The 14,353-nt window shown below is 46.6% G+C and overlaps 1 protein-coding gene across 1 annotated transcript in view; it reads left to right on the forward strand.

The window, feature by feature from the left end:
* The first annotated feature begins 4,152 nt into the window (after nt 1–4,152).
* Nucleotides 4,153–14,353, forward strand: part of Cry2 (cryptochrome circadian regulator 2) — a 30,848-nt gene continuing 20,647 nt past the window's right edge. Inside the window, exons 1-3 of the mRNA XM_051184148.1 lie at nt 4,153–4,426; nt 11,340–11,448; nt 13,740–13,882. Coding sequence (XP_051040105.1) covers nt 4,215–4,426; nt 11,340–11,448; nt 13,740–13,882 — 464 coding nt within the window. The 5' untranslated portion in view covers nt 4,153–4,214. The remainder of the gene's footprint in view (nt 4,427–11,339; nt 11,449–13,739; nt 13,883–14,353) is intronic.

The raw sequence follows: 14,353 nt of genomic DNA on the forward strand, positions 1-14,353 counted from the left end.
GATGCAGTCAAGTTTCTCTCTTTGGTTTCCCTTTTCTTTTTTCTTTTTTTCTTTTTCTTTTCTTTCTCCCCCCCCCCCATTGGGTACCTGGTTGACCCATTATCATTATAGGACACCCCCCTCAACTTCACAAAGACATGTCATGAATAAAATGTTCAAAATTTTTATTTTGTGTTACTGAATGCTTTGTCAGCCTGTATATTTATGCACTACATTCTTCTGGTGCCCACAGAATCCAGAAGAGGACATAGATCCTCTGGAACTGGAGTTACAGATGTCTGTGAACCATGTGGGTTGGGTGTAGAGGACTAAACTTGAGCTCCCTGCAAGAGCAACCAACAGTTCAGTACCTATCCACTAAGTCTTATGGTTCTGCTTCTGGATTAACTATTTTGAGCAATTTTTCTATTTGCCTTGCTTTCACGCTACACCTGTTATTCTCTTCATGTCTATTTTTCAAATGAAGAAACTGGGGCATGGAGAAATTAAGAAGTTTGTCCAAGTAAATAGCCATTTACTAGTTAAAGGTGGAGCTGTAAACCAAACTAAGTCTGGTGTCATGCTCTGTGCTTTCAAAAAGCTGAGCAGCTACCTTCTCAAAATGGTCACTACCTTTGGGTGTATGGGTGGCTGCACTAAGGCTGGAGCCCCATGGACTCGTGCTTTCTGAGTCAGACCACTAGAGGGCGTGAGCACCTTAGAGTCACCATTTATGTCCCGCCCTCTGCATGGTCACCTTTCCACCAATCATTAGATATTTACGCAAAGGACAGGTCCGAAACAGAAAGTTGTCAAATAACGTCTCCAAAGAGGACTTTGACCAAAGGAAACAACAAAACAGAACTGATTTGCTTTAAAGATCTTCAGGGATGACAGACAACACTCACTGACCTGTCATATCTCTGAAGTCCCAATGCCTCCTCTTCACTCGTCTGCCTTTCGTGGGAGCAGAAGCAGCTGTTCATTGCCCTTATGAACAGGAAGGTGGGAAGCTCTGAGGTGTTGAAATAGATTCAAATATCCGCTTCTCTAGTCACGTGCAGACATGTGTGCCCTCACTCTGGTACTTCTATACTCATTTAAAGCACAAAACTCCAAAGTGGACTCTGCCTTCAGTATCCTTTTAAGTGCCAGACTGACTTCCTGGCCCTTGAATGTTGCCCAGGTAATTCACCCAAGCACTAGGCAGCCATTCTGTGGAATGAGTCATCCTTATCAACCTGAATACGTAAGCCACACAAAACAAAGATGATGACATAGCAAGATGGAACTGCTTCAGGCCAGCAATCAGAACCACACTGCCCCTCTCTCTGGCTCTGAGGTTTATGGACAGTGTCCCTAGAAATCGCTGAGCTGTTAGGCTTATTTTGAGGGTTTTTTTTTTTTAATTAATAGAAGTCTCATTTACTTGGTCATTTATGGAGTATGTGGTATGTGTAAGGAAAGGTGTGGGAAATGCAAGGAAGGCAAAATTGGATGCAGAGCTTGCTCTGCATAATAGCAATTGCTCACTGTACCCAAGGAACTATTACAACTCCTCCTGCATCTATTAAGAAAGCAACAGGAGTTGGAGAGATGGTTCAGTGGTTAAGAGAACTACTTGTTTCTGGTCGTTTGGTTCAAATATTTGAATGTTTGGTCCACAGTTGGTGAACCTATCTGGGAAGGGTTAGGTGTGGCCCTGTGGGAGGTGTGTCACTGGAAGTGGTCTTTGATGTTTCGAAAGCTGAAGCCATTCCCAGTTAGCCTTCTCTGACTGCTTGTGGATCAGATGTAAGCCCCCAGCTACTGCCTAGTACTATGTCTGCCTGCCTGCTTCTATTCTCATTGTGACAGTCATAGATTCTAACTTTCTGGAACCATGAACCCCCAAATTAAATACTTATAGGTTGCTCTGGTTATGCTGTTTTGTCACAGCAATAGACAAGTAACTAAGAGCCTGCTCTTCCAGAAAAATAGAGTCTGGTTCCCAGCACCCATATCAGGTGGCTCTGAACCTCCTATAGACCCAGCTCCAAGGGATGCAATACCCTCTTCTGGCCTCGCTGACATCCACATCCACGTGATGGCATCCACTGACAAACATACACATAAGAAAAACAAAGTAAATTAAATGATAACAACTAACAGAGAAATCAGCTAGCTTGTTCAGGCTCATACAGAAGAGAAACAAGTGGAATCTGAGTTCAGCCTCTCCATAAATAAGATGGGGCAGTCCCTGACTGCAGAAAGCTACAGTTTATAGACATAGCATTATGGGAGTCTAAAGGAGAAAAAGAAGAATGTACCCCTGAAAGACCCCCTCCTTATTCTCCTATTCTCTTCCTGGCAGGCAGGTGTTGGGACCTGAGCAGATAGAAGAGAAAGGTATACAAAGGAAGGGAAAGAGGGGCTAGAGAGGTGGCTCGGTGGTTAAGAGTGTATACTTTTCTTGCAGAGAACCTGGCTTGTGGATGGTTCTCAGCATCCAACTGAAAGGCTGGCAATAGCCTGTAACTCTAGTCCCAGAAAACACTCTGTTCTGGACTCCATTGGGCACCTGCACTCCTGGGCACATACACAGGCACATGGCTAAACCTGAAATTCAATGTAATGAAAAGCCATTTTAAAAATTAGTGGAAGACATCAATTCACTAATCAAGCATGTGTGGAGGAGATTCAAAGGGTGAGGGTCAGGCAGACCCTGGGATAGTCTGAGACCCTGGCTAGTCCAAGCCTCTTCCTCTTGATGCATATGATCCTTCAGTGCCAAGTGCTGAGCTAGACTTGGGAAATGCCACTGACTGTAACTTAGCCAAGGCCACTGCATATCTGGGCTTATAATGTGATGGAGCAGACATTCAACAGCTAAGAAATTCCACTAGTGTGAGCTAAAGCCAGTGATCAATCAAAGCACCAACTGAGATGAGGCACTATGCAGGCTGGGTCCAGGAAGCTGGAAAATGACAGCTGCCACCGGGAAAACAGGAGAGACAAAGGCTGTGGGCTAGGGCATGTGATTTATGTGAGGGAACAGTATGTACGGAGCCCTGGAAATGAGGATCACAGTGACGCTCTGGCTAGAGAGTGGTGCCAATTAACACCATTACAATGATGACTAAATTCTAGATTCCTTCATTGCTCATTCCCGAGTGAGGGAAGGGTTCTAAGCATGCGATCAACACAAGGACAAATCGAAACAGTTCTCCGCTTAATAGCTCCAGCAGCAGCACTCCAGCCCAACTAGGTCATCTGAGGGCAAACGCATATGCAACATTTGCTGCACTAGATCCATCAGCAAATCTGTGCTAGAACCTCCGAAGAATTGTAGAGCTTCCAAAGAAGTAGGTGCCCTCCACGTCTCTGATTCCCACATGGAATCCAGTTCAGAGTTGTGCACAATAACGGTACTGTGTCGACTAAACAGAAAGTAAATGAAAATAAATTCATCTGAGGGCACAATTACTGCCTCAACCCACATCCTCTGCAGCCCCTGCACTTTCTCCCAAACCCACGTCTGCCGCATACAAGGGCTTCTTCATCCTTATGCCTTGCTGTATGCAAATGCCAAGATTCTCTGCGGGGAAGTGGGTTAAAAGTTTTGAAATCAGAAATTTCAGAGCGGAATCTTACTGGATTCACCGTATTGCGCAAGCCATTCAAACTGGGGCGCCCTAAGCTTACCTCATCGGCAGAATAAGACTAACAAGCATCTGTTTCATCCGGATTTGTGGAATGAACATAACCGGGATGAGATGAGAATAGAAAATAGGACAGTTTGTGTAAGGCAATCACTGCTCAACTTGGCATGTGAACAGTATGATGAACCGCAAGTACGGGCCTGGTGACAGGTCTGTCAGCCACCGGCCAGAGTCATCGCAACCCCTGCCTGTCCTTCCCAGAAGCAGGCGGGGAAAGCGAAACGCGTAGGAGATCCGGGGTCCCTCCAGACTCAGCCCACGCGGGGCGGGCGGCAGCGCCATCCTGCGTCACTGGCGTGTGGCTACCGGGCGGGGACCACACATGGTGGGAACGTGAGGGGGCGGGGCCTGCGCCGGCGCTGCCGGCCAATAGTGTGGAGAAGGGGTACCATCCAATCACAGAAGCGCGTCAGGCTCCAGGGGGCGGAGCCATACCGGGGATCCGCTGTATCATAGGCCGCTGGGCGGTCGCTGGACAGGACTTACGGTGTGGCTAGGGGCGGAGCGGCAACCCGGGGCCCAGTTGGGGCGGCGATGGCGGCGGCAGCTGTGGTGTCGGCGACGGTCCCCGCGCTGACGATGGGCGCGGACGGCGCGTCCTCGGTGCACTGGTTCCGCAAAGGGTTGCGGCTCCACGACAACCCCGCGCTGCTGGCGGCCGTGCGCGGTGCGCGGTGCGTGCGCTGCGTCTACATCCTCGACCCGTGGTTCGCGGCCTCCTCGTCAGTGGGCATCAACCGATGGAGGTGAGGGGACCCTACACTGCGGGGTGGGAGCACCGAGCGGACTCCGGCCTGGGTCCATCTCTGACACAGCGGTTTCGTCCCATGTCGCCCCCTCCGAACTCCACGACAGGCTGGGGAACAGAGGTCATGACCCTTCTGTGCTGACGAAACTCTCGTCAGAAACGCGAAGTCGACCTGCAGCCAGTTCCTGACAGAATGGAGACTTTCTGATCTTGGGCTTTTAGGGGTGTGCCATGGGGGGGGGGTGACGAAAAGCATTCTTCAAGTGAAGAAGCCCCTCTCTGAACTTATGCCCCAAGGGCTTCCCTAAGTCTCAGATTTGTTTGACTACGCACCCCTCCCCCCCAATCCTGGCCAACCTCCCTACAAAATCACCCTGGTGGTGATTAAGGACCCTGGCTTAGCCTTAGCCGATATTAAAGAGACTAAAAGGGCATTTTCCGGTAGTGCCACTTTGTGCCTTGACCTCCAGAGCAGTACTTATCCCATTAAAATTATTATTATTATTATTATTATTATTATTATTATTATTATTATTGGGAAAGGGCATGCCATGGCGGTGTATAGAGTTAAGGGGATGACTTGGAGGTTCACCTTCACCATACCATTCCAGAGATCAAACTCAGGTTGTCAGGCCTGGAGGCAGGTGCCTTTATCTGCTGAGCTATCTGCCAGGTGGCCCCCTTAACTAACTCATCTGAAGGACCCCTTCTGCAGTTATAACTTTGATAGAAAAATACTCAAAGAGGATGGCATCACCTATCAACCCTTCCTCCTATTGTCATGGTATGTTTTTTTAGAGAACAGTTGGACCACTGTAGTTAAGATTTTTAGGGGCTGATGTAAGGGTAAGGAACCACAAAACCACAATGTCAAGCACCCCTGATAACTCCCAGGAGGTTGAGTGTGTGTGACACAATTAATAAATAGGTAGCGGATGTATTTTCTCTGTAACCAGTATTCAAAAACAAGTTTTGATACATCATGTACCCATCACTCTTTAAATGCCTCCTAGCAGTTGCTTGGTTTGTTTGCATTGGTGAGAAATGTTTGCTTATGGCCTTGTTGCACAGATGAGCAAGGTAATTCCCAGGAGACAGTGGCTCTTAGCACCTCATTCTTTTCTCTCTAAGAGGGCTTTGCCTGGCTAGGAGAGCAGTTTCACCTAGTAGCGTGTTTATTAAATGCCCCTTCCTGCCCCATTTACACAGAAGGAAGAACTAAAGATAGTCCTGTGGGGAGAGCCAGCCCACACTGTTTTCAGGCTGTGCTATTACTCTGTCTTGCTCCAGTTTCCATAGATAGGTTGAATTTGACAAACACCTGCAAATGACCATTTCTACTGTAGACATTAAACCAAGCCTCAGACTTTGCCCTCCCCTTCCTTTTGGCAGTGTGCCAATCTAGACAGAGTCAACAGAATGTGACTGTTATGTTGTCATGAAGGTGGTTTTTTTTTTTTTTTTTCTTTGACTGGGGTTTTGGGGGGCACTGTCTGTGGCCACCTATTCTTTGTGGCAGTTGGAGATAAAGGAACCATAGAGTTGGTTGAACTCCAATATACTAGGAACTTGGTTTTATAGATTTTTTTGTGGGTCACCCTTTTGTAGTTGTACTTTCAAGAGAATGAAGCAGGGAAGGAATGAGGTAGCTCAGATGCCTGAATGAAATCTCAAAATCGTGTGGGAATGCAGATATTAATTGGAAAGTTTTTTGTGAGTTGTTGTTGCTGGCAGGCTATTGCTAAGCATGGCAGTGAACAAGCAGGATCAGGTGTGTGTCCACAGCTTCCAGAACCTACATTTGAGTAGAGAAATTCAAGTAAACCACCATGATGGAGGAGGCGTAAATGCCATGAACAAAATAAGACGGGGAACAAACTACAGATGTGTTTTTAATCACTTAAGGATCTTTGAAAGCTTCCTGGGCTTCCCTCCCCCATTTATGGTTCAGTCCTGACCTGGGTTGCTTTTGCTATTTATTTAAAGTCATTGCAGCCAAGTGTCAGAAGTGCTACACTAAAGAACCCCAGAGAGCCAGGCAGCCTGGGGAGTGTGTTTCTTCGGTGCATTGACCGGAAGTCTAATTAGCTTTGGCATTCAGGAGAATGAGGTGAAATAACAGTAAACAGATCGAATATGGTAACTGCTCCTGAGCCCTGCAGCAGGCACACACACTCCAGTAGCCCAGTCATTGCCTGTCTTCCTGATGGTTTGAGAGCAAGGCTGAATGATCTTTGGTGCACAGGGTTGGAGGCAAGGAATTGCCCCCTCCCACTCTAGCTGTTTCTCTGTATAACTACAGTGTGTGTAATCTTCGGGCACTGTTTCTGGAGCTTGGGAGTAGTCTAAGAGACCAGGACAGCAGCATAACAGCCCTGCCCCTACTGCTTCAGTACTGTGCTCTGCAAAGTCTCTCTAGCAGGGTGGGGTCCATATGGCAGAAGTGGGAGATCAGAATCTGTTGTCTCTGTTATACTGATTCCCTCCTGTAGATGGAATCAGATTAAAATAGGCACAGTGTCAGTTAAAGAGAAAGGCAACCGGAATATACATGTATATGTATGCCTTCTCTATGCCAACAGTGTATATGTATGTATGTCCTGTTGACATAGAAGATTGCCATACTCCTTGCCTTGGTGATAGTAGGAAGTCTATGGGTCAGTTCTAGATCTGTGACTAGCAGGGATGTTTTTCTAGCACCAATTTGCCATTTTACTCTGTTTTTCCTTCCCCAAATTTGCTGTATCTAGAAAGGAGGTACTCCAGGCGAGGACTAAAACAAAAGGCAGCTGTGAGTGGCTTCTAGGTTTTAAAAATGGGTCAGACTCGATCCATTTTTAATTACCTTCCTCTCTGTGTCACAGCTTAGATGCCAGCCAGGGTTCTCCTACTAGTTGAAATTATTTTGTCCCTGGCTCTGGCTGCATCTTTTTCAGGAGCTTCCAGAAGAGAGGGAGCTAGTAGAAGTATGTTCTCTCAGCCATTTCTCTCAGTAGCCAGTGATACAAACTGGGAACTCTTTTATCTGGTGAGAAAGTTTGCCTCTTCCCAAGTGCTGGGAGCTGAATACAGTAGGACAGAATATGGGATCTGTAGTTGCTAGTAGAGTGATTTGTGTTCCTTGAGCTATTCACACTGCAACTCTAGCAAAGGGCTTCACTATTCTGTAAGCCAAGGGCACGTTTCCATTTTCCCAAAAGGGGTAAAAACTTTGATCAAGTTCTTTAAAACTAAGTACCCCCCAAAAGGAAAACCTGTATTCCTATCTGAATAAGACTTAGGAAGCAGTCTATGCCACAGACTGTGGGGTTAGAGTATCCTTTCTGCATGGGTTTAAACTCTCTTAATTTCTTAGACATGAATTTCTATCTATTAATATCCTGTTACCAGTCTACTAGCCCATAATATCATTGTTATGGTGAGATAAGCTTGCTTGAAGCAGAGGAATTTGGTCAAGGACAGTCTGGACCCAAAAGGAGAATTCACTACCAACCCCCCTTCTCTATGTTAACAGATAAACTGTTTCTCAACACAGCCAGTGCCATCACCAAAGAAGTTCTCCCTTAGTAGAAGTGTGTAAGTGGCCTGTTCTAAAGGAGGTAGCCTCCTGAACTTCTTGAGTGACAGTTTTCTCTGTATTTTCGTAAAGCAGAGTTCTTTTTCTCCAGTTCTGTCTGCACTAGCTCCAGGGGACTTATATAATTCTGGTGCACATCTATTGAAAATGGTGAGCTCTGACTGCTCCATCAAGGGCTGTGTGGTCTGCCATGTGATCTCCACTTTGAGCAAGGGTGAGGGCCAACCCCCAACACTACCCCTTCCAGTACTCAGGCTGTTTTCCTTTGTAGCCCCCCTCTGGAAGTAAAAGAAGTGGGCAGGTGGCAAGCAGGGTTGGAAGGGAGCACAGACGGAAGGCCCAGTCTCTCCCTGGTTAAGAAAGCCCAGGCGTTGGTGGCCGTTGTCCAGGAGCAGCTTGCTCTAGTTCCTTTGGTGCACTGCAGAACTGTCACCTGGTGTGTCCAAAAGGTGATACCATGGCAGTCTGGGGCTGCCCGGAGTCTAGAAGCTACACAGAGACCTGGTCCCCTTGTCTGCTTCCTGTTGCCTCCTGGGGTGCTCTTCAGTTAAGCATTTCTTAAAGTCCAAATAGTCTGAAACAAAAATGTGATGTGGTGGGGGTGAGGGCTCAATAGAAACAAATTTGAAACAAAAATGCACTTTGTATATCAAGGTCAAAATGAAAAGCATTCCACAGTGGAGCTTCTTCAGTTTTCATGGACAAGTGAATTCCCAGGCAGTAGTATGGAAGGGCAGATTCTGATTGTGGCAGTTTGGTATGGGGCCGGAGAGTGTGTTTTCTAGCAAGTTCCTGGTCATGCACAGCTAGTGCTGCTGAGCCTCACACCACACTTTGGAGAGAAAAGATGTGCAGAAAAGCAGTGAATTGAGCTGTGGTGCTTCCTAAGGGCTGAGCCCTAGGAGGTAGTACCACCCACCTGGCTGTGCACTGCTCCAAGAAGTGGGTATGCTCACTGCTGAGGCTTAGGAGCCTGGTAGCTGAGAACAAACACTGAGCTGTAGGGTCCCCAGCTCCTAGTTCTGGCCAGTTACTAGGTATATTATGTTGGGGAAGTTACTTAATCTTTGAATGATAGTTTCCTCGGCTGTAAAATGGGCACAATAATAGCACCTGTCCCACATGGTTGTCTGAGAATTCAATAATACATATAAAGCAAGTAAGATAAAGCAAGTAATACATATAAAGCCGCTATATTTACTGAGCACTTCCGGCAGTGCTCAGTAAATATAGCTGTTGTCATTGTGAGTTTTACCATTATCTTGTTGCTAGCTGCAGATTTTGCCTTCTGCTTCCTGTCAGAGAAGACAAGGGTACTCCTCTATGCTGTAGAGATGCTGCAGGAAGCTTTTTTTTTTTTCAAATGAGTCCTAAAAATAAAGCTGTATAGAAAAACAGGTTGCACCATACTCTAGAACCTAAGTTTCCTGTGCATTTCAGCCTTAATAGGTTCAGACTGACATTCTCTGCAGGTGTGGTGAGCTGTGAAAATAGAGACTTTAAAGTGTATGTCTGGGAAGAATCTCCATCCTTCTGAGTTGTGGAATTGTGCCCTGCTCTGTGCCTAACAAAGCCTCCTGTTTCAGGTGGTTGAGGCTATCTACTCCCCTGAGCTCTCCTTGTTTTTACTTGGTGTCTGTATTGGTGGGAGCAGCAAGACCTCAGGGAGACCAATTCAAGTCAGAAATTTGCAGGGGGTGGGGGGACCTTGAGGAGTGTTTACAGCTGCCTCTACAGTCAGTCTCTAGCCTCAACCCTTGAGTGAGCCTATGTGCCCTTTAGCTAAAGTGATGCTGTGGGCTTGGCTCCTGCTGGAATGTGGAACTGCTGCACTGGCCTTGGGATTGTGTCATGTTGTGTATGTCAGAGGCAGGCGGGGCCTAGGTCTGATTGGCACCCCTGTGGCTTCTGTAAGCCTCCAGTAATCAGAGAACACAGCTCGGGGATCTATAGCAGGTTCTTTGGAGGGACCATGACATAAGAAGCTGGCCTGTTCAGGCGTGGGTCCTAAGGAGGAAGATTGTGTCTGTCAGAGAGAGGAATTCCAGGCTCAGGAGACTCAGCCTGGAGCAGAGCCTGCTTGACTGAAGTGTTTAGAAATGGGCCACTGAGAAGAAAACATGGCTTTCAGAGTCTGATTAGCCTGGGCCACTATGACAGCTCAGTCACTTAATAGCTTTCAGCTTTGTAAATTATCTCTCCTCTCTTGTCTGTTTCTTTGTTTACAAAATGGGAATTGTTCAGTTTCCTTAAAAATGTGTTGAGGTGTCAAATTAGGAAAATACTTGAAAAGCATAACATAATAGATTTATAATCAAACTGATAGTCTTGGTTGCTTTAGGAAGGCAAGAAAGGATATTTCACTCTGTACCCATTTATTGCTGGGATTTTGAACCGTATCAATAGTTACCTGGTTAAATTTTAATTTAAATTTTTAATTTAATTTAAACTAACACAGTGACAGACTCAGCAAAAGTTCCTTCCCCTGTCCCCTGGTGACCCAGTTCTCTTACACAGGCCCTTGAGTATTTGTGTTCCTATCATATACCCAAGCATGTCACAGTATCTGTCCAGAACACTGCTTCCTTCTCTTGATGAGAACTTAGTAGCCAGAGTAATGGACAGGACAGGCCAGAATGGTAAGCAATATGCCAAACAAAATCCCAGGAACAAGCCAGCACATGTGTGAGACTGAAGTATCAACAAATGCCTGCAGCCCAAGCCATGTATGCTGTCTCCTGCCTGTTGTAATCCCATCACTTGAGAGGCTGAGATAGGAGGATGGCAAATTCAAGACCAGCTGTGGCTACATAGACAATACAGGTATATCAAGCTTGAGGCTCAAGAGACTGTGGGACACAGAGATAACCTGGAAAGTGAGCCACCTACCAAACAAAGCCTCAGAGACAGGCCAACAGAAGCACAGCATTAAGAGCAGCTCACTTTGATCATGTGGATTCTGTGCCCAGGCTGTGTACCTGAGGTTTCATTTGCATTATCTGATTAATTTCCTTAGTGATTCCATGAGTATTAACATCTTAGCAAATCTATAGGGTCTACTGTTAATTCCAAGCCATGGATGAGAAAACAGCTAAAAAGGTCAAGTCACTGCCTCATATCACACGGCTATCTAGTAAGCTAGAAGTTAATTCTGTCACTTCTGGACTGAGCTCAGAGGCCAGGCCTCATGCCCTACATGCATCATACCAACTTGTTTGTCATGAGCAGTGGCCGGGTTCTTGGGAAGGAGAGAGAGAGAGAATGATGTTAGATCCTGTCGTTCACCCCCACCCCCAACCCTGTGTTACTAACAAGAGCTTTGTGGATTCTTCAGGTTCCTATTGCAGTCTCTGGAAGATCTGGACACAAGTTTAAGAAAGCTAAACTCTCGTCTGTTTGTAGTCCGGGGACAGCCAGCTGATGTGTTCCCAAGGCTTTTCAAGGTGAGTGTGTAGGGCTGAAGGAGACATTCTACTGCTTGGCATTTCCCCACAGAGTGAAATGCTATTCTGGCTGGCAAAATGGAAATACTGGTGCCTATCTGGACACTTAAAATGGCTGCTAGGGAGGTCAGAGCAGAGACAGCTGGTCAGTTTGCCAGCAGGGTAGAAACGGTAAAGGAAAAAAGCTCTGTAAAACTAGCGTTGTGTTGGAAGGATCCCAGCTCAGCCCAGACTTGCAGTGTGCTAAGTCCTTCCACCCCACTGCCACTGGCTTCCTTGTGTTTCCATGGCTCAAGCCAATACTTTTTATTAGGGTTTGTTACTGCCAAGACTTTGAGGGTGTGGTTTCCTGTCTAACAAGGGGCGCTGCCCACCTCAACTTGCTCTGCTTATTAGGGGGAAAAAAAAGCCAGGCATTTGAGGGAGTGTCCCTGTTTCCCTCTGGTAAGCAATTAATAAAAATCTTCATTTGGGGGCCATATTGGAGGCAAGCCCATTTCCTCTCAGCCCCTTTAAAGTACATGTTTTAAGGCCCAAGCTGAAATAAAAGTTCTCATGGATAGAACATTCTAGAGCATTCTCCTCCATCCTCAGTAGCACTCCAAACTCTGTACCAGGAGGGAAAAATCTGATGTCAGAGAAAATAGCTTCATAGTATGTCTCTCCTCTCCCCCATAATTTTGTGCACACCTATGAGTCACTGGACACTAGTCACTAATATTCTCTGAGGGCCCTGACTGGGAGTCCTGTTCTAGCTGTTAACATGCACTGACATCTACCCCACAGCAGCCCTGAGGGGTAGGTTCTGCTGTCCCAGGTTTACAGGTGAGGAAAGTGCATGCTGCCTTGACAGGAAGTGCTCTCAGGCTCTCTGACACAGAGCTGTGTATTTGCCGGCCACTGTACCATATACTTGCATGTATTAGACTGTGGCTATGGCTCAGTGGTAGAGCACTTGCCTAATATGCATTAGGCCCTGAGTTCCATCCCAAGCACCACTAAACCAAGAGAACAGTTACAGAAATCATTTTGTCTTTCTTATCCCTCCACATTACTCTTCTCTCGCAGCAGCTCAGAGGCTGTTGCTCAGAAATGTAGCTCTGTTGTTCATTGAGTCACTGATTGTGTATTTATTGAGCTTCTACTAGTGATCAGGCTCCATACTGGCTGATAAGATAATAGCGATGGATGCACAACACAGCATGACTTCTACTCTGAGTTCACACGATGATGGGCAAAACAGGCAGGTAATGGGCAGCTTCATTGCCTGCAACAAATGCTATGGTAGAAATAGGCCAGAAACACAGGAGAATCCTCCTGAAGGAGTGGGGGCTGCTGTTTAATGAGAATCTCCTTATTTACAGGGTTTTGTGACTATGTAATGATGTCATCTATGTAAAACACTTAGCATAGTAAGAGCTAAATAAATGTTTAGTGCATTTGTGCTTTGATGAGCTGGATATCTGCACTGCTAAGAATTCATTCCCTGGGCAGGATTGAATTAGGATATTTGCCAGTGGTTCAAGGCTTTAAAGGCCTGTGACCACAGGCTGGTTAGATTGTTTGCTTCTTGCTAGTTACATGCTGTAGGGCTTTCTGTGACTTGTCTAGATAGCTTTCACTGGGGCAGGTTTCTTCTGTTGTTGCTAGGAAACCAGGCTATTCCTACAAGAAGTGACTGAAAGCTCAGAAAAGAATTCACAACCTGTAGCCCCTCCAGTTTGTCTTCCCCAACCTCTGATCTAAGGATTGCTTCTCCTTCTCCAGCTCTGAGAGCTATTAGCTCTGTTTGCTTCTGGCCTTGGGAGTGTTGCTGTGGAAACCATTAAGACACTTTACATAGCACAAGTCTGCCAAGAAAACTAGGCCACAAGTTAGACTCTGAGGAGGCCTGGGAAAGGCTGCAGAGCAGGCAGGAGTTAGTGATCCTGTGTGTGTCTCCCCCACCCATTTCCATTGTGAGTCAGTGCCTCCCTGTGGGCCAGGGGCTCCCCTGGGAACATTGTATTTATAGCTTCATTCGCCCACTTCAAGGCCACAGTGAATGTGCAAGGCCTTCCTACTGACTCTAGCACAGCAGTTCTATTAGTCTGACCCCTGATTACTTGCTTCATACTTTGTGAGCCTCGGGTTCTTTCCAATCTTTCCAATTGAAACTATTGTCCAATGCCCTTTGTTCTGTAGCCATTGTATCATGGCCACGATTGACCTGTTCACTCCCAGAGAGGAGCTGAGTGCCCAGGTCCTGCTACTCAAACAGTACTGAGCATAACTGATTATCTCCCTCACAGGAATGGGGGGTGACCCGCCTGACCTTTGAATATGACTCTGAACCCTTTGGAAAAGAACGGGATGCAGCCATTATGAAGATGGCCAAGGAGGCTGGTGTGGAGGTCGTGACTGAGAACTCTCATACCCTCTATGATCTGGACAGGTAAGAGACAAGGGCGCTCTGTGGTAAGGGTTGGTCCTAAGTGGAACTTGGACCAGTTTGGCAAGAGGGCCACCTGGCTTATGGTGCTTTCTAGAAACTGGACAGGAATGGTTCAGAATTGGGGACTAAAAAAGCCACCAACAGGTTACCCAATATGGATAAAGAAGGCTTGGTTAGACTCAAGCTGTGAAAGTGGGGGTGTATGTCTCCACACAGGGTCTTCATAAATCTGCTGTTAGCTCATTGTACTTCATGCTCCCTGCTCTTGTGATCCCAAACTGCAGTATTCTAACCTTGAGAGACCCCAGCTGTCATTCCTCCCAGTAGGTCTCTGTTCCCACAGACCTAGTTTCCAACCCTAGGATGATTCCCAGGTCTGCTCTGCCTATCTGGGTTTCCAGGCCATGCATTTGTATGTTGTCTGAGGGCTCTAGAGACCCCTGCAGGGTGCAGAATCTCCTTCCCCCCTGG

Source organism: Phodopus roborovskii, unplaced genomic scaffold, assembly GCF_943737965.1.
Source record: "Phodopus roborovskii unplaced genomic scaffold, PHOROB, whole genome shotgun sequence".
Lineage (NCBI taxonomy): Eukaryota > Metazoa > Chordata > Mammalia > Rodentia > Cricetidae > Phodopus > Phodopus roborovskii.